The sequence below is a fragment of the Suillus clintonianus genome (assembly GCF_016758775.1).
Source record: "Suillus clintonianus strain FC179 chromosome Unknown DEU56scaffold_37, whole genome shotgun sequence".
Classification (NCBI taxonomy): Eukaryota; Fungi; Basidiomycota; class Agaricomycetes; order Boletales; family Suillaceae; genus Suillus; species Suillus clintonianus.
In genome coordinates, this window is record NW_024539261.1 from 6,873 (window position 1) to 26,108 (window position 19,236).

Below are 19,236 nucleotides of genomic sequence, written 5' to 3' on the forward strand. Positions count from 1 at the left end.
AATTCAATTCAATTGTTACGGCGTTTTCTGGAAGACGAGGTGTGCATGGGGTTCATCTACCCCATAGGACGGGGCGAGGCCTTGCTTCCCAGCGCCACTCTTACATACTGATCGTGGTGCATGACATTAGGTACATAGCAGAGCCTCTATTATCCGCCGCGCCCGTGAAAGATCTGTTTACCAAGACCAACACCGTGCCACGATTGTAATCTTACGTTGCCGTGCTGGACCCAAGTTGTTGCTAGTTCCGATATGATTGGGCATGTCTGTTTGAGAAAGCCGTTGCATGATTGAATGGGGTTTCTTTATACGCGTCATAAGATATGGAGGATAAATAGATCCACCCTGCATACCTCCGTTACAAGCCCGAAATGTAATCCCCGGGGCTCGAATCATAATATGTAGTCACTGATCAAAAAACGGAAAATTGACCAGAGAGTGGAGCTAAAACACGTAAAGAAACTGACAGGGACGAAGACCAGATTTTGTGTGACAGATGACTTAACCTCCCGCTTCGAACAAGGGTACAAGTCGGTAAATGATAGCAGAGTTAACGTTTCATTGTGGTATACTGTACAGTACCTTGCAGTCACGGTTGAGCGAAGTGTGGCACTCAATTTGAATTTGTATTGCAAAAGGCCTGAATCCAAACAAGGTCTTGGCAAACAACCAAATCTAACTATGGACCAATTATCACTTCGAGCATGCTATAAACTGGTCGAACGCGTCGTACGTACAAAATGCAGATAACACCCCTCCTTTCCCCGCTACTCCACGTCGCAACATTGCACCATCGCGGCCAGCAATATATAACAACATAATTGGAATTTAGTTAGAATTAATTAGTGGAGCCATTGCGACAGTAGTTGAGACCAACTCATTCTGCTCGGATCCCCACGGCAGGCCTCGAGAGACAGGTTCAAGAACAAGCATCAGTGTTGTTGGTATGTAGCAAGCCATAAATGCACGTTTTCATCGTCGTTCAGGACTTATGGATATATATTTTACCAATTAGTGACGTACAGCGAGGACATGGTAAAGGAATGAGATGCGCATTTCGTTGCTGTGTCCCCCCACAACTCTCGCTGGCCGTCCTGAAACCAGATGATGATCCACAACCAACGCCATACACACGCAAGCTTCTGGACATCGAAAGCTCCACTGTCTTTCGACCGTGAGTTCTCATTATCATGCACAAGACGTATGAGGACATGCAAATTCAAACACTGACACCCAGAATTTTCTGGCACGAGACGTCAAATCATTCATACCAGCCCACACCCGCCGCTGGCGAGGGGGGCTCCCCTTACCTTCACCACTAAGCCACAGGCTCCCGGTGACGGTAATGTATGGTGTACTGAAAGTCCAGAAGGAGAACATATTGCTGACGGTACATGCGAAACGATCAGTTTGGTTTATGGGCAGGTTGCAGGTTTGTGAAAGGCATCGAATTTTCGGGGAGAATAACATCAGGAGCCTTCAACCGGGGAAGTAAAACACAAAGTAATTCTACACATCGATCTACATCGAATCAAATCCTTTGTGTCCGTCAAACTAACGAACAGGAAGTACGTAAGCCTCGATGCCCTCAAAGACATAACCATTTTTGGCAACAGAGGTGTTCACCTCCTTTATGCTCGTGGTGTATAAGTGATCTGTATCATGTACGCTCCACAGACGGTAGAGGGGAATGCTTCCGCATATGTTAGTCTTAAAGACATGTGCAGCGATCCCTTCATCGTTGTAACCATTTTCTAGAACCGAGCGCTGCATCTCGTCAAACGACGTGGTGTAAAAATGGTCCACACCACCCGTATTGAACATGCGATAGAGCGGGACAGTGGCGGGCTGTGGGGTGGGAAAGACGTAGGCAGCGACTGCCTCCGCAGCGTATCCAAGCATGTCGATGGCTGTTTTCATCTCCTTAGCATTAGTGGTGTAGAAGTGATCCTTCTTGTCTGCATCATGATTGTAGGCTCTCAGAAGAGGGACTGCAAGGTTTGGGTCGCAGCAAGCGATATCTCCGACCTGTAGCAATTTAGCCGACGTCGAAAGGCCTAAATTCAAACATACCTGGACATCCGCGCAACGAGCTGGGGGTACAGTCATGACAATTGTAGGACACGTTGGCGAGTGGAAGTCTAGAGACAGATTATGATGAGATGAATTCAGCGTGCAAGAAACACGAAACATACAAACTTAACACTGACGGAACTGCTGAGGTCTGAGGTTCGACTTAATGCGAGACAGCAGGATTATAAGGCGTATGTATAGAGTCCGTGATAAAAAAGGTAATGCAAACTGTATGGCCGCGAATTGACGAAGTTCACGGGTTCTTCATTCGGCCACCGGTGGTCTCGTACATAAAGTCGGCTAGCGCAAAAATTGAGCGGAAAGAAACCTCGACTCATACACCGCTTATTCGCCATCAACCGGTGTTCCTTAGGTTAGGAACACCGGCTGACAGTGAGTAGAACAAGGACTCCAATATGTCCAAAAAAACCGTTCAGCGTCAGGGTGTACTAGGCTTGGAGGCTGACCACATTTCTTATGCGTTTCTGAGTCCATTCCTGGACCCTGAGGGAATTCGGATTTTGTTTTGCTCAGGGTTTGAAGTTATTCGAAGGCAGCGAGTAAGAACCGAGTGATAACAGGGTAGTACCATGAACTCCTGTCACCGTTGGAGTGGGGCCAGCGGCCTCAGCCAAGAGCAGGGGAACCAGCTAGCATGATGATGATCCTAAGCTACGAACATGCAAGAACCTAGTCTACGTGCTGACTAAGCTATGGAAAGGGCCGGTGGAGGCCCCGAATGTATAGTCCCAGCCCTCGGAACCCCTACTCCACCGTGCCGTGTAGTGATGTGCCAGGCCAGGCCTGGCCTAAAAGCCCTGGCTTGGGCCTGGCTAAAACTCAGGCCAGGCCCACCCAGAGGTCCTGGGCCTGGGCCTGGGCCTGGCTTGGGCTTGGCTCAGGCCATCATAGTATCATCGACTAATGATAACTCGCCGACTCAGGTGGCGTCCGAGCAACACCAAAGATCGTTTACGGAAACGCACGGAAATCAGACAAAGCGATTTGGAAGGTTAAATGAGCTCAAAAGGCACCTTTTTGAGGAACACCGGTTGATGGCGAATAAGTGGTGTGTGAGTCGAGGTTTTCTTTATGTTCAATTTTTGCGCTAGCAGACTTTATGTGCGAGACCATTGGTGGCCGAATGAAGAACCCGCGAACTTCGTCAATTCGCGGCCATACAATTTGCAGTGTTATGGTACAATCGTTGTTGACCTGAACTGCGCTAAAAATTATGCTAAACAGACCCAGCGCCTCCCAGCGCTAAAGTCGAGAAAATCCTCCTCAGTCAGAATGCGGCCATTGAGCATCTTTCCGAGGTGAGTTGGTGAATACCCCATGCCTTTCCTTCTCATTCCGAACAACTCCTTCAATGGAGGAAGCTGGGATCGCTTGAACGAGCACAATTTTCTCGCAGAAGGGCGATTCTCCTCGCTGATGAACCCGTCGCTCTCGGCTATCAACTCCTCATCCCCTAGATCCGGTGCGTTGAGCCCTAAGAAATTGCAAGTGTGGAGATACATCTCGTAACTGGAGAAGTAGAGTTGGCCGGCAAAAAGGTTGAGCTGGCAAATAAGCGGTACTGATGGTGTCAGCCATGGCGTTGAAGGGACACAGTAGAGTCGAAGGTCATCGCATGCCTGCATCTTTTTTGTGGTGCGAGGAGTATAAACGCACAAATGAATTACAGGGCTTTCGCGGATATCGGGCAGCAGTGTGTTCACTTCGTTCGGGCTCATGACTACCAGCACTCCAACGTTACTGGATACGATCCAATTGACGGGCCGCAGATAATCATCCACTTTCTCGATGGAAAAGAGAGCCCCCACGGTACGAGCGAAGTCAAGGGTGACTAAAACATCGCGCCCCCATTGATCGCCCTCATCAAATTCAGCAGAAGTGTTGTCAAGGCCGGATAGCATTGGAATGAATGCGGGGGACCCGGTGGGAATTAGGCCGGTCTGGATGAATCGACGAACGTCCACATGGAGGTCTTGGGCTGCAGGATTGACCTTGGGTGGTCTTTGAACTTGCCGTTCTCTCTCTACCTCGTGGACCACCTCCCTTTCTTGTTCCTCGTCCATGCTCCTTTCGGGTCCTGCTACAACTCCAAGCTCCTCGTACTTCTTTTGAATGTCTGGATCGCAAACCTGGGATGCCTGTGAGGAATTGCATGGTGCGTACATATCCTCCAATGAACGCTCCTCTGGCTGCAACCAGGCTGTTTTCAGGGTGGGAACCGAAGTAGTGGGCGCGCGCGAAAATTGAGTCCATGCGGAATGTCGTGTCTTAAAATTCGATCCTTGTTGAGCCCAGTGGAATGCTCGCGTCTGAATATCAATACAGGTTTCGAGCATCGTCCAATGCAGGACGTCTGCCACATCGACACCATCGGTATCAGGTTTCCGAGTCGCCGAACGAATGCTCCGGTCAACTTCCGTCGGAGCGAAGAACATTACTGATTGCCCATTGCCCAGCTTCCGCATTCGCATGCATCCTGTGCCATCGGTTATAATCAGAACTAATACACATAACCGTTACTCTGTAATCACAAACCTTGCATTAGACGATCTTTCGTGACTTTGGGACCCAGTGTGACAGCAGCTCGGAAGCCAGAAGGCAGCTTGATATCCGTTCCTCTGGTGTGCGCGTCATCCAGATATACCACGCACTGGTCAAGCTGCTGGGCAAAGGGGGATGACACAAGGGGCTCTACTGTCCCATCCCGTTTGACAACAACAAGTTCATCGTCGTCGTTCACGAACACTGCGGCTTGGGCGTCGCGCTTGACTCGAAGCCATGTTTCGGCAAATTCCTGGTTTCTCAAATCCAGCATCTGCGCTCCCACGTCGAGGAGCACGCGGACCTCGGGAGTCTGTGCAATCAAGGTATGGATGAAATGTTTCGCATTTCGGTCGGGTGGTATGCATGTGTAGCAATTATTCTCCGGGCGCAGAAGGAAAGCTAGGACTCGGGCGTTCGTGCTGCGTTGGTAGTCGAGGTCGCGCTGCACAATCGAGCTTGGTAGCAAATATCGATTATCGTTTGTTCCAGAAAAGCCGGTTGTAAAATGTCTCTTCTCTTGAGCGAGATCCCATCCGGAGCAGGTGAGCTTATTTGGGAATCCCTTGGCTTCCTTGGGGAAAACGACCCGGGACAGGTAGAAATCTATGACTTTCTTGTTGAATTCAAACAGTTGCTGCAGGTCATGGAGCTGATCTGCAGATTCCGTATTGATCCCGCTAGGATGAAGCAGACTTTCTGGGACGGACTGAAGTCCAAGCACCCATGATTCATATTCGAGGGCGGGATTGTCCTGCTTCAACAGGAGCTCAAAGCACAACATCAGCTGCTGGAGTGTGAGACCCCCATAGTAGTATGACAGGCATGTGAGGGTGACAGCAATGTCCGGATGGCCAAACTCTGCCCGCAGCGAGGGCATATCTTTGGCGCGGAAGGGAACGGCTAACATTGTTCGTTTTGGGGCGAGGCCATAATCAACGCGCCAGCGACGTTCTTTGAGGGTGTGCACCAATATACCACATGCCAGCAATCCACGCAGAACTAGGAGGCCGGGCCAGACGGTGGTGTGTCTGTACCACTTCTCCACTAAGCTGATGCAAGTGTTGGATATCTTCTCAGTTGCGATGAATTGGTGGACGGTTTGCTTCACATGCAAAGATGCTTGGTCGAAGCTGATGTTTTCAAGCGCCCCACTGGTGACATCATGTGCGATCCATTGGACCAATGCGTCGCCTGCTGTCGGGTGGAGAATTCGAACGAAGGGGAACACTCCGTGTTTGCGAGAAGATACTTCAGAGTAGTGAGAGGGAAATTCGCTCATGAACCTGGTGGTGTGCTTTGCGACGAGACCCAACACTTGTTGTGTCGTTGTCCACCTTTCGGGATGTCCTTGAAGCGACCTTTGAAGACCCACAGTGTACACCAGTTGGTAGCGGACATGCAGAATTTCATCGCTTTCGTCCAGGATGTCGCGTGTGTGATTGTCGAGCCACAGCTGAGTCTGCAGTATATCTTCAGCAGCTTCAGTCTCAGGGTACAGCTGACGGTCAACAGCCATTAACTGAAACGACAGAATATGGTCCGGTTGTACGACCAAAATGCCCTTGGTGTCCATGCATTCCTGCATCAGGTCACGATACATTTTCACCTTCGATGAGTCGATAGAGAGTGCGCGGGAGAATGGAATATAGAAAATGCGCCTCTGAGCAAGGCCACTCAGTCGTTCAACTAGAAGCTGGAACATTTGAGCAGACAACGACTTCAGCACAATTACTCGAACCAGTTTGTGGCCATCGGAAAGTGCGGCCGCTGCGAGAGGAACAATCACGTAGGATTTGCCTTCGCCCATGTTCAGCTGGAGAGAAGTATTTCGTCTTGCGGATGGCGACATCATCTCCTGCGCAACCTTAACCTGGACAGGCCGTGCCAAGAACTGACTTTCAATCTGAGGACACCATTATCAGTAACCATTAATGATTTTTGTATTTAAAATGTACCTGTATTAAAAGCCAGTCGGGATACAGCTCTGGATTAAACCCCTCGCATGCTTTGCTCTCCAATTCCTTGAAGAACTCAACCCAGTTTTTGTTAGCGGCAAATACCAACAGTCTTCTTGAATGTTGCAGTTGCAAAAGAATCTGTGACAGGTGGACAAGAGTCCTACGCCAGGCCTTCCCCAAAGAATTTCCCGCTGCAGACGCCATGCGAGTGAAGAGAAAGTTTGGTGAAACTCGGGGCCATAATCCAGCGTTGTATAATGTGGTCTCGGCGGCAGAAGCAGGGGAGAGGGCGTATGCGATAGTTGCAAGTGAATTTCGGAATTGCGAGATATGGAGGCGATGGTACTTTAGCAATACTTTCATCGTGTATGGCGCAGAATCTGGCTGTGTAGCAATCTTTTCTTCACAGTAAATCGACTTGCTATCCTCTAGATCATTGGCATATTTGCGGCGAAATTGGTCATTTCCTCGGACGCGAAAGTCGTCGATCAGCTGTTGCAACCTCGCTGTGACTCGGTGGTCTGGAGGTACCAAAAATCTCTGATTGTAATCGGGCAGAACTTGGGGAGACCTGCACATTTTTATCACAGGCGGATCTCTATCGAACAGGTACTGGGCATCAACTGATGAGGCCGGAGATGCAACGGCCGAGTCTTCAAGGTGGGAATCAAGATTGTATTGAGAGGGTAGTTTCGAAGGAGGATTAAGAGTGTAGAACCGTTCGAGGGTCTCCTGCAGGTCATCCAGATGTAGCTCCAAACAACGGTTTCGCCAACAGCTGCGAAATACTTGGGAAAGTTTCTCCGATAGTTTATTGAAATCGTAGCAGTTCGCTTGCAGCATCTGAAGTGCCGGAGGATGTTCACACGGCCAAGCATCCCGAACTGTGCTGAGAATGGCTTGCTTTTGAGACTCGCATTCGTCTTCGAAAGCTGCAAAACGACGCTTTCCCAGAGCTTTTTCATCTTCCCCAGGCCTTGGAGCTAGGCGTCTCTCCTGGCTGTTCTCGTAATATATGGAGCACGAATTGATGATATTGCCCAACACCCTGTCGGACGGCATGAAACCGTCCGAGAGATCATAGCAGGCGAAATTCGGTGGGCTACCCAAGCTGCGAATTTCGGGAATTGTGGCGAAGGCTAGGAGTGTTGGGACGAGCGAACAGTCATCCAACAAGCTGTATGATACAGAAGCCAGGGTAAACATAAGCTGAGATGCGTCTTTTTTTGTAGCCCTGCGACAGTGGTCGTACGCAGAAAGGAAGACGTCAGGAAACGTTGGCTGAAGCCAGTCTTTGGAGTATCGCAAGCTGAACGAGTTGCTTATGCCCTGAACACTTTCCCACTGAGTCAACAAAATAAGGAGATTACATTGCACTGGAAGTCTGCTTGGCCATTGATTCACCATGAAGGCGGTTTTGAATGCCCTCTCTTCCGCAAATTTGTCGGGAATATGGCGTGAAGCATAGATCACATCTGTGTCACCGAGTGGAAGTGGAAGAGAGAACTGGTCAGGATAGACTGCCGAGGCACGAATGGATGCACGCTCGAGAAGGTGGTTCGTGAATGGTGGAAGATCAAAGGCGGAATGGTTTGAAGATCCTTCTGAGAAAGCCGAAAGTTGCATGCCGTAGTCCATGATAGACTTCGCAGCTGGATGAAAACCATGGTGCTGTGCGAGGGACGAAAGACATGACCACGAAACTGTCTGCATCTTTTGAAGATGAGTGGGATACCAGACACGCATGGTTGACAACAAACTGATATCGCGCAAAAGATCTGTGTCGCGAGGGCGGAGCTTCATGAAAGACCGGCAAGCTGCTGAGTGCAAGAGATGCAGCGCCTCCTCTGTCCCAGTTCGACCCGTCAACGGATCAGGCAGACATCCGCTGGTCACAGCGTGGAGGAGCGCCTGATAGAGTTTGCTTGTCAGACCCACGTTCCCAGTGAGACAGTGTAGATCTGTATCAACCCTGTACACGTAGAACGTCACTCTGGAGGCTTCAGGAGTGATGGTGACCTTGACGTGATGACCTTTAACAGAGTATGAGATACGACCGTCTGGGATGATGATGGTGCGTGGGTGCTCGTCTGCAATGTTGGACTTCGGGCGCAAGACGAGCTTGTTTTTCAGCCCCAACATCGTGCCAGTATACTGAATGGCGTCGACAACCATGTTGCGCATGTTACGGGACTGCAGTTCTCCATCATCGTCAATAAAGAATTCGAGGCCATATCGAGGTAAATCAGCCTTCAACAAGGGGGTACTGCCGGATGCTCTGTTGTATGTGACCATGATGAAGCGTGCATTCTCCAGAGGACGCATCCTCTTTGAGATCATGTCCCATGTTTGGCTGCGTATGTCGATAAGGGTGGCACCGCTGGCATTCTGCACCGTCGAAGAGCCCGAAACAGCAAATCGCAAGACCCAATTATCAGGTGAAAAGTTCCACACATTCCCTGCTGGGCGAATCTCAATCTCACTTGTGCTCAGGTTGAGCCAATGAGTATGGACTTCTATCAAGATTGTCGGTAGGTCGCCCACAAACTTTTGGCTTGGAATGAGCTGCAGGGTAGGTGATCGTTGCTCGATATGCTTTGCGCAGATGATGAGATCATTCGAGTCGTGGAGAGCAAAAGACACCTTCAGTAACAAGCGAGTGCATCATTAGTTACTGAGTTATGACAACGAGGGTGACTACAAACCTGATGGTCACAGACGGTCCCGCGTGTCGCATACTCCATTCCAGGAATATCAGCTGGAACGATGTCTAGAACTTGCTATAGGTTGATAGGTGAGCGTGCACTAGCAAAGTCACAACTTTCAAAGACTCACATTGCCGAAAATATATTGGTACGTAGGATGTTGCACTATCTCTGAAGGGAGCCTACCCAGTGGCTTCCCGCCGACAAGCAAGCATCCACTGATCAAATTGAAATGCACATCTTGTGGCGATTGAGAATGAGAAGGCGCAGTCTGCGCCACAAGCCAGCGAGAATTCGGAGCCGGCAGTGCCCTCCAAGGAGTTCCTTGTCTGTAGCTGCCCCAAATCTTTTCCATCGCACGATCAAGACCCTCCTTTCGTAGCTCTGCGTATTGACGAATAGCGGGTTCCAACGTGTGACAGCATCTCCTGTCCCGCTCTAGCAGCAGTTTGGAATGTTGGGGAAGATCGTCCAGTTGGCTTGGAGTGTTGTCATAAATCATGACCGCACAATATGCAAATGTCTCGATGTCAGCGTTCGACGTCAGGAGCAGTGAAGAGTCTCCGTCGACATCGAAGGTGCTACGACAGGTGACTGCCATATCACGAACGCGCCCTTGTAAATCCCGGCTGACTGTCTCGTCGTTGCTAGCTTGCATTTTCCCTGATAGCTGCATCAGCAACGTAAATGTCACAGTTCGTATCCTTCGAAGAAGCGAATATCCGCGACTTTTGATGCTTTCTTCCTGGGTCAAGTACAAGACACGGCATACGACCATGATGATGGTGCTGATCGTGACACATTCCAACCAATTTCCTTCAACGCTCGCCATCAAATCCTCCAACTCTCCAAGTAGTGCACTCAGGAAGGGCACACTGTTCAGCTCCTCGTGCCAAATAAGGTCGTTGTCGGACGACAATGGGCCGACCTGTGAAACAGTTTGCGCCAACAGTAGATGGACTTCCTCACGTCGAAAATTGAGCGTCCTCGCGTGAAGCTCTCGGAGGACATTCATCCATTGTAAACGCGGTCCACTCCGCAAGGTTCCAAACGCGATGAATTCGTGGAGGGTCATGTCATTATGACAATCTGCCTGATTGGCTATGACCTCGTTCGACGTGTGGGATGTTTTTGTAAGGTACTGCTGCAAACCATGATATGGTCCCTTTGGAAGCAAGAAAGTGCACAGCTTGCTAGTATCGCAATGCAGCAGTACATCTTCCGCCCATGCGTCTGTGGTTGTATCGAAAAGCCTAAAAATGAGTCCGTTGTTTACACAGACGCGCACATCTTGCGTGGGAATGTGAGTGTCACGGTAATGACACTTGGTGAAGGGTTTGGCATTCGACGCCAAAGTCAACCTTTGCCTTGAATGGCACGTGCGATATTCCTGCAAGGCATCGTATTTTGGCAGTGTCATGAAGGGATCAGTGGGTGGAATCTTTTCTGGAGTGCAGACATCAACGATGATGTGGAATGTCATACATCTCCACATGTCGAATGCAATTGGGCACGCTAGCTCAAATACGACCACGATCGCCTCCTGTTCACGCTCTGGTAGCGGCCATTCGTGAACTGTAATAGTAATGGATCGCATCTCCCTCTCCACGCGGCACAATTGGCATTGCCATTTATCGTGGTAATCCTCGCCGCGGGAGTTGACATCGTATTTGTGCGATAAGCTTGCTGCGCTCCTCTCTAAGTCACTGTACCTCTTGTTGAGGGTCCGAAGTTCAGTCAACTTCCTGTTCCGCTGATTCCGGGCATCCGCCTCGATGCGATCCTTCAAATTCTGCAGCTTCGGTGACTGGTCAAAATATCGCGCTGCGAACGACCTGCTATCGTTGGTAAGCGAGAACGCCGACAGATCTCTGGAAGCATGGTAGTGACGATCTTTCAGGTGGGTGTGCAATATCTTCAAACGATCGAGGGCAGAATATTTGCGGATTAAAAGCCACTCCCAAATGTTCAATGGGATTTCGGGGGAGTATTCTCTCACGAGTGGCATTTGGGTAATAACGAGCTTATCCATGGCTACCCAGAGCTCGAAAAGTGTGAGAAGCATGATCGACAAATTCTCCGGATTTCCGCTGTAAGCTTTCAACGCTCTCGAGGAGTACGCGGAGGCGCACGCCTCAATCACGACACATGCGGCATCGATGCTCTGAAGTGACACGCGCGCTACCCAGCCATCAATCCCTGATCTAGTGGCAGTCTCGAAGTCTGCGAGGGCAAGAGACGGTGCTGCAGCATGAGCGGCTATCAGGAAGCTCGCATCAGCGTCAAGGAAATCGTTGATTGACCCGCGCACATGATGGCTGGGATTGAATGGGGATGGTTGAGGGGATGAATGCTGGTTCTGCAAAGCTTGGAGTATGTACTCTCGGCTTGTGTTCAAGGAAAGATGGGTATCTCGCGAGAATCGGAGGTTCTGGGGAGCCCAATGACGTGAGGCTAGCTGCGCATATTGAATGGATGTCCATCTTTCCTCCATGATACTCCTTACATCCCTGGTGACCGTGCTGGCTATCCGCGATACCTCCGGAGAAGCGGAAGATCCAAGCTTGAAAAGGCGGCGCGCGATCTTTGTCGATATGAAGTGCAAGATGTCATTCGAAAAGTTACGTTCAATGACAATGTTCGTGAGCCTCGCCATAAAGAACAGCATGAACGATTTATACGTCGTTCGTCCTAGAGCACTGCGCTCCAAAGTCGTCTGTAAGGCAACACGAATGACAAGCCAAAGTGGAGACCGCCTCCACGGCAATTTCGCGCTGTCCCACAGTACATCATCTCCAATGCGCTTGCGGATGCGAGGAACATCAGCGATGCTACCGAGGCCACGCAGTATCCCGGTCAGGAGTTCTGTGATATAACGGGGATGCGTTGTGTCCCTCTCTTCTAGAACAGTGGAATTGGCTTTGTTCCTCGTCGCTGCCGCATCAAGGACATCTCGATCCATGCAAACGAGAAAATTCGCCAGCTCGGCAGAAAAGGTAGCATTGTCGATGTTCATGTCTGGGACTGTGACAGCAGGTCCTGGATAAGAACAGATCAGCTTTCCCTTTGCGCCCATCACTGCGGTGGGGTCAGGAGAGACCTCAAATGATTCGAATATGGTCTCGGATTTGAGCCTTCTCATGACCACCGCAGCGTTTTGCGCCCGAATAATATATACAAGGACATCTGAAATTTGATACTCAGCATGGAAAAACGCAAATGAGATGAAGGTGGCAGACCTTTGTTGTCCATAGCGTTGATTTGAGATTCTACTTCCTGTGCAGACATCACGCTGAATCTGATTGAATCTTTGAGATTGCGCAGCATTTTAACGCTGCTCGTCCAAAGCAGTAGCTTATTATACGGCAGCTGGTCCCTAAAGGCGAGAGCAGCACCAAATACTTCCCGAGATAAGGCCAGGTCATTCTCAAGGGAATGATCACTTCCTTGCGGCAGCTTGAGGGGAAGAAATACATGGTTGATGATGTATTCCAGACTAGATTGATCTTTTGAAGATTGAGCCATGTTATTGGGATAAATGGGATGAGAGAAGAGTCGGCTCTGACGGTGAAATTTAGCCACTCTGATAAGGAAACCTCTTAGGCGCTCATGGATCCTTATGCCTCAAGGTTGGCCGCACAAAGCGAGAGTGTTTGTGTTCAAGACATAGAAGTTTCACTGATGACTCGAGTGACATCGATAGGCTGTACACACTAGAAATTTGTTCGTGCAGAGGGCCGACTATCATGTCTTCCCCAACTGGAGACTGACTCGTAGTAATATGTTAGAATCTAAGTTGGTGTTGAGTCGGAGTGTCAAAACCAAGTCACTCGCGCCCGATAAGGATGCCTAGGCCGCTAGTAGTAGGCGTTTTTCAAAAAATTTCAGTGTCATTCAATTGTATCAAGCGTGAAGGGCATCAGTGACCATGCATCGGTCTTTTCTCAATGCAGGCTTGATGATTTGAATTGAGTAACTTGAGTTGAGATTCAGTGAGCCCTTTCAACGCTACCCTCGTTCTCTCATAGTGATTAACTATTGTATTCAGCAAGTAATGGCTACTCCCCAATACTCCCTGCTTCCGACGCCAAATCGCATTTTCTTGGCTGTGTGCACTTGGACGTCATGTGTCATCTTTGGAAGGAGTACTTTAGGATAGACTCTGTTGTACGCGGAACGGGGAGAGGGGGGGTGACCACATTAGCGGATACATTCAACAGCAAAGAAGGTGGAGCTTTGATATCAACTTCCAGTGGCTGACATTCAATCCTCTTTTCCCTGTCTCGTTGGGCGTGGCGTTCCGCAGAGTTGAGGGATGCCCATAATCAAGAAGGAACGACTGTCTTCCTTCTATATGGTCTGGCTAGGGGAGACTAAGGGATGCCAAGATCGCAGTGGCGGCGATTGATGCGCACGTCAGTGACAACAGCGCCCGGAACTTTCCGACCAAGCGCTAGCCAAGACATGTCCCTCGACTCACATGTCATGGAGTCTACGCAGCAGACAGACTGGCATTTCCTATATGTCCTCTCGTTAGCCCCAATCCACATTTGATCTTTTATCCCTACAGATCCTACTTGTGTGCTTTTGCGCGGCTACGACTCGGATTTGTTTATTTGTATGTTCTACATGTGCTTATATGTTGCACTTCTGGTGAACTTCCGTGCCCTCGGTGCTTTAGGGCTACCCCCATTCTGATTAGGTGATTGATCTTACCTCTTCTCTACTGCTGATAGGCAAGGTTACCATCCGAACGCACAGGAATGCGTGGGATATTTCCCCGAATGTGTATCACTAGACAGTGAGTGTATATTCTTGAATTTCTATCCTTGTTGGCAGTTTGTAAGTAGCCAGAACGAAGGATAGATACAATTGTTGTGAATGTCATCTGCAGGGTTCAATGCAACAGGTACTACCAGAGAAATGACTGCCCAAGGGCGTCATGTTGGAAGGATCTAAAGTTAGTCATTCTTTATTGCAAATACCTTCATGACAGTATCAACCTGTCCGTAGTGCATCATGATACAGCTTTCGAGATCCGATTCTCGTCAGTGGATACAATTTCTGATACGATGTCCTATATAACGATTTACAGAAACTGTCAAAGGATGCTACACCTTCGCACATTTCCCAAACTGTAGATTCGATATGTCTTCAACTGGTATCCCACCGGATACCGGCGCCTTAATGTCAGCAGTGCTGGAAGGCATTTTATATGGTGAGTGATCTCAATGGGTTTGTCCGTCTCCCAAACGCACCAAGTCTGACTAACTTCTCCAGGTTTTTCAGTTCTCATGTTTATCGGTACCATTTGGGCTTTGACCTACAAACGTCAGATGCAGGACATCAATCGCCCGACCGCTGTGGTCGCCATCCTGCTCTTTTTAGTGAGCACTATGGTTGGTTTCTGACTTCTTAATGTGATGTCATCCGCTAACGTTTCTCAAGCACATGGTCATGACCATCATCCGTCTCCAAAAGGGATTTGTGAAGTATCGCGACACATGGCCAGGCGGGCCAGCGGCGTTCTTCTCAGACGTTACGGAACAAACATATCTGATACAGCATACATTATACGTCTCGCAAACTGTAATTGCTGATGGGGTGATGGTGTGTTCATATTTTTATATGCGAGTTTAAGACCCTCTGAGCTTATAGAAGTGCCTTGTCTGGTAAAAGGTCTACCGCTGCTACATTGTTTGGCAATCTGTCCGGGTCATCATCTTTCCTATGATGATGTGGTGTACCATTGTAGGTCAGGGTGCGATAATGCTCAGGAAGTTGTATGATCTGACATTGCCTGCCTGGTAGTGACTGGCGTTCATGCGATCTACAATAATTCGCAGGCCGTCGGTAATGTCTTAGACGTCTTCGCCCCAGAGTTCAAGAAGTACATCTTGGTATTCATCACCTCGACTCTTTCAACTAATTTGGTGTGTTCAGGTAAGCGCATTTCTGCGAGCGCGATGTCGAGGCTCTGAATATGTCCAGGATTACTGGTATATCGCATCTGGATGGCTGACCGCGTATCCTCTAAAATGCGTACTACGAAGAGCACTATGATGCCAATCGTGCGCGTGCTTGTGGATGCCGCTGTTTTGCACTCTGTGGTGCTCTTCAGTCTGCTAATATGTTTCCTCATCGGAAACAATGGAGAGGCTGTACTGACGGACATGGTGATTCTACCGTTTACTCCTGTTGTGGACAAAAACTGAGCTTTTTTTTTACTAGGTCATGCCGATCATATCGATTGCCTTCTACATGGTGCTTATTCGCATCGCAATCAATAGAGAAAATAACAGTATATTCCCGACTGTCCCGAAAGGGATAACCAATGGCATGGGACATGGAACCTCCCAGAAATTTCCTGTGAAGCCCTTGCAGGTCCATATATCCCAAGTTACGTACGAGGACAGGACGTCAGCGTCCATAGTAGGGAATGAAGACAAGCCATCGACATGCGAGGGGGCATCTGACAGCGTGTAGTCAATCTTGATTTGGCATGAATGCCGCCCTACTAGGCTATTAGGAAGTTCTAGTGTACTTCGCGCTTTTCCTCAGAGATTTCTGTACTTCTAATTTTATTCCAAGGATGTTATTTACTCCACGAATTCACTGTAGCAATGCGAATACCTCACTGGTACCGCACGACTCAACAGTCACCACGTAGGATAGAAATGTAAGTAGATCATGTTAGGTCCCAGGAACAGCGTTTTTGACGCCGGCGGCATTTCCTAAAAGGTGAGTATTCCCAGCCAACGACGTTGGCGCGTCACTTTATCCGATACTTTATTCACTCCTGCAGGCCTTATTCTCAAGATCTGTTATAGTCTGGCTATTTGCGTTCGAACACGCATTCCCTTTTTTTGGTCCTCCTAGGGGAGACTGGACAAAACAAAACTCGCTCAAAACCGCCTTTCATTGCAAGAAGGAGCGTCGGTACCCACCGCAAGTTGTGGCCGAAAGCGTCAAAGACTGCCTTAGTGATATCTAAGCCAGTACACGCCAAAGATGCACTCAAGCAGAATGACCCGGATGTGGTAGCCAACGCACATAGGCACACCTCATGACACAGTGTACAAATAGACCGAAGCCCCATCATCAGACGTTCTCTTTAAACATGATGCGAGTGCGTGGACAAAGAGATGCCATAGTAGGTACCATTTCCCGTGGTTCAGTCTTGGGCGTGGATATTTTGATGCGCTTTGAAGGTCGTTCAAAACGTTAGCCAACGCACTTCATTTGAGTACAGGCCCAATCTGCAACCCTACAGGTCCTACTCTTGTACTTTTGCGTGGCTTCGGTGTTAAGTTGGTTATATGTATGTTCTACATTCATATTTACATATGACGGACGCTTGCCGCCTCAGCACAGATATTGTGCCTATGGTTAACTTTTGTGCCCTCCGTTCCGTGGGTGCACGCCCATTCCGATCAGGTAATGAATTCGGATCGTTTCTCTACTTCTGATGCTCGAGGTCACCTTCCGAATGCACAGGATTGCGTGGGATATTCTTGAGATATCTATGTATCACTAGACAGTGAGTGTATGTTCTATGCTTTTATCCGTTGGCAAGTAGGCTTACTATACAACAGGTACCAGAGACATGAATGCATGACTGTCCAAGGGTGACCTCATTTACCCTATTCGCCCTATTGAGACCATATTGAAGACAATCGTTCAAAACTCCTGCAACTATTACCAAAAATATCTAGCCTCATAGCATCCGGCGGACCAATCGATAGACGAAAGCGATGCACCATGATACAGCGACCGGATGTCGCCACGATATCATATCCATTACCAAGCCCCGCCTCATGGCGGGTGAATTGGTGCAATTTCTGACACGATGACATATATAACGATATTCAGAAACTGGCGCAGATGCTCACACTTTCACATATCTTCTAACTGGACTGTAGACTTGGTATGGCTGGTTTCACTGCGGATATCAGCGCTATAATGTCAGGAGCACTGGAATGCATTTTATATGGTGAGTATCGTAATGGGTTTTTCCGTTCTGTGCTCACCAAGCTAGGGTCACCTCTCCAGGGTTTTCAGTCCTCATGTTCGTCGGTACCATCTGGGCTTTGACCTACAAACGTCAGATGCAGGATGTCAATCGCCCAATCGCGGTAGTGGCCATCATGCTGTTGTTAGTGAGCACTGTGGTTAGTTTATGGCTTATTGCATGTGGTGTCGTCGGTTGACGTTTCTCAAGCACATAATTGTGACCATTATCCACCTCGAAAATGGACTGGTGAGGTATCGCGATACGTGGTCAGGCGGGCCGGCAGCGTTCTTCGCGGACGTTACCACAGAAACATATGTGATAAAACATGGGTTATTAATTTTACAAACCGTACTTGCTGATGCGGTGATGGTACGTTCATATTTTTCTCTGCCAGTTTCAGACTCTCGAGGCTTATGGAAGTGCCTTGTCTTGTAAAAGGTTTATCGCTGCTATGTTCTTTGGCAATCCATCCGGATTATCATCCTACCAAGTATATTGTGGTGTAGCATCGTAGGTCAGGTTGCAAAAATACTCCGCAAGTCGTGTAATCTAATTATTGCCTTGCAGCGACTGGAATTCGTGCCGTCTACGGTAATTCGCAAGCCATTTCTAATCCCGGAGACGTCTTCGCCACAAACGTTGAGGAGTGGATCATAGCATTCTTCTCTTCGACACTTTCAACTAATTTGGTGTGTTCAGGTAAGTAGTACATTTCCGCGAGCACGATGTCGAGGCTCTGAATTTGTCCAGGATTATTGGTATATCGCATCTGGAAAATCGAACGAGACGTCTCTAGAGCGCGTGTTACGAAGAGCACTATTATGCCAATTGTGCGCGTGCTTGTGGATGCCGCTGTTTTGTATTCAGTGGTACTTGTCGGCTTTCTGATTAGTTTCCTCACCAAAACCAGTGGAGAAGCTATTTTGTCGGACTTGGTGATTACGCCGTTTACACTTTTCATGAATATAGATATACTGAGCGCCGCTTGACTAGGTCGTGCCTATCATATCGATCACCTTCTACATGGTCCTGATTCGCATCACGATCAACAGTAGACATTATCTCTCGACTGCCAGTACTAGACGAACGACCGAGAGGATGGAACAGGGAGACTTGCAACAATTTCCTATGAAGCCCATGGAGGTCCATATATCCCAATTTACTCAAGATGACAGTGCCTCATCGTCAAACAAAACAAAGAATGAAGACCGACTGTCGACATGACAAGGCGGGAGTGGGTCAAAAGGACATCTTGTATCTTGTAGCTAATATGAATCAATCGGCATGAATGCCCTACCAGTGTATTTTTCCCGGACATTGATATTTAGCATCTACCATGACAAGCGAGTGATATGGAGTGTGGCCACGGTGAATTCAAGGCTGTCGCATTGAATCCGGCTAGTGTTGACATGGTGGACACATTCAATTCTCGCAAAACTCGAAGGAGGTGGGTGAAGAAAGGGAATGTATCTTGACGTGGAAAGAGGGAATCGCTCGTCGGAGGCGGAAGCGGAGGCGGAAACAGCATACCGTGAACGCACACGCAGATGATCGCGTCGCAAACGATCAATGTCCAAGTGGACACACCTGCCAGATATGGGGTGCGTGGTGAGACATGGTCGTGTGCCACAATGCTTCAGCCTCGCCCTTAACGTGCTACTTTTTCTCGGCGTGTCATAGGGTGCAGTCGTCGTCACCGTACCATGACAAATGGGAAGTTATACGTGGGTGCCTGGGATCCGTGATCGATTGATCCTGCGGCACGCTACAATGACACGCTACAGTCATAGTAGTGAAGCTTTTGATCCTATATTTAGTCAAGTCAAATGCATGCTAGAAATATGGTGCCCATTAAAAAGCCTGGAATTTGAAACTCGGCTTGGCCATTTGTTAACCGGCGTTCCCAGCGTAGTGACACAAA

The 19,236-nt window shown here is 48.8% G+C and overlaps 4 protein-coding genes across 4 annotated transcripts; 2 read left to right on the plus strand and 2 right to left on the minus strand.

Moving 5' to 3' along the window:
- Positions 1–1,428: 1,428 nt before the first annotated feature.
- On the minus strand, positions 1,429–2,326 carry DEU56DRAFT_355626 (uncharacterized protein). The gene is made up of 2 exons (XM_041345830.1): positions 2,196–2,326; positions 1,429–2,141 (listed from the first exon to the last, which is right to left on the minus strand). Exon 2 carries the CDS (start codon positions 2,107–2,109, stop codon positions 1,555–1,557), a length of 555 nt encoding a protein of 184 aa, XP_041208218.1. The 5' UTR covers positions 2,110–2,141; positions 2,196–2,326; the 3' UTR covers positions 1,429–1,554.
- Positions 2,327–3,246: 920 nt separating this feature from the next.
- DEU56DRAFT_980804 (uncharacterized protein) lies at positions 3,247–12,826 on the minus strand (the record flags this gene model as incomplete). Its single annotated transcript, XM_041359801.1, has 6 exons — positions 3,247–4,570; positions 4,630–6,541; positions 6,594–9,239; positions 9,302–9,376; positions 9,432–12,487; positions 12,541–12,826. The coding sequence occupies 6 exons, from the start codon at positions 12,824–12,826 to the stop codon at positions 3,306–3,308; spliced, it is 9,240 nt and encodes a 3,079-aa protein (XP_041208219.1). The 3' UTR covers positions 3,247–3,305.
- A 1,623-nt stretch (positions 12,827–14,449) lies between these two features.
- Positions 14,450–15,910, plus strand: DEU56DRAFT_980805 (uncharacterized protein; the record flags this gene model as incomplete). Its single annotated transcript, XM_041359802.1, has 7 exons — positions 14,450–14,519; positions 14,582–14,700; positions 14,750–14,911; positions 14,981–15,056; positions 15,113–15,244; positions 15,293–15,477; positions 15,533–15,910. The coding sequence occupies 7 exons, from the start codon at positions 14,450–14,452 to the stop codon at positions 15,785–15,787; spliced, it is 999 nt and encodes a 332-aa protein (XP_041208220.1). The 3' UTR covers positions 15,788–15,910.
- An 879-nt stretch (positions 15,911–16,789) lies between these two features.
- DEU56DRAFT_355685 (uncharacterized protein) lies at positions 16,790–18,668 on the plus strand. The gene is made up of 8 exons (XM_041345831.1): positions 16,790–16,841; positions 16,897–17,294; positions 17,354–17,472; positions 17,523–17,684; positions 17,754–17,829; positions 17,883–18,014; positions 18,066–18,250; positions 18,309–18,668. Exons 2-8 carry the CDS (start codon positions 17,231–17,233, stop codon positions 18,537–18,539), a joined length of 969 nt encoding a protein of 322 aa, XP_041208221.1. The 5' UTR covers positions 16,790–16,841; positions 16,897–17,230; the 3' UTR covers positions 18,540–18,668.
- The last annotated feature ends 568 nt before the right edge of the window (positions 18,669–19,236 follow it).

Excerpts from the sequence above, each read along its gene's own strand:
- DEU56DRAFT_355685 (XM_041345831.1), top strand. The coding sequence starts at position 17,231 with ATGGCTGGTTTCACTGCGGATATCAGCGCTATAATGTCAGGAGCACTG. Across the intron at positions 17,830-17,882 it reads ATTGTGGTGTAGCATCGTAG|CGACTGGAATTCGTGCCGTC; the intron begins GTCAGGTTGCAA and ends ATTGCCTTGCAG. Across the intron at positions 18,015-18,065 it reads AACTAATTTGGTGTGTTCAG|GATTATTGGTATATCGCATC; the intron begins GTAAGTAGTACA and ends GAATTTGTCCAG.
- DEU56DRAFT_355626 (XM_041345830.1), bottom strand. The coding sequence starts at position 2,109 with ATGACTGTACCCCCAGCTCGTTGCGCGGATGTCCAGGTATGTTTGAAT.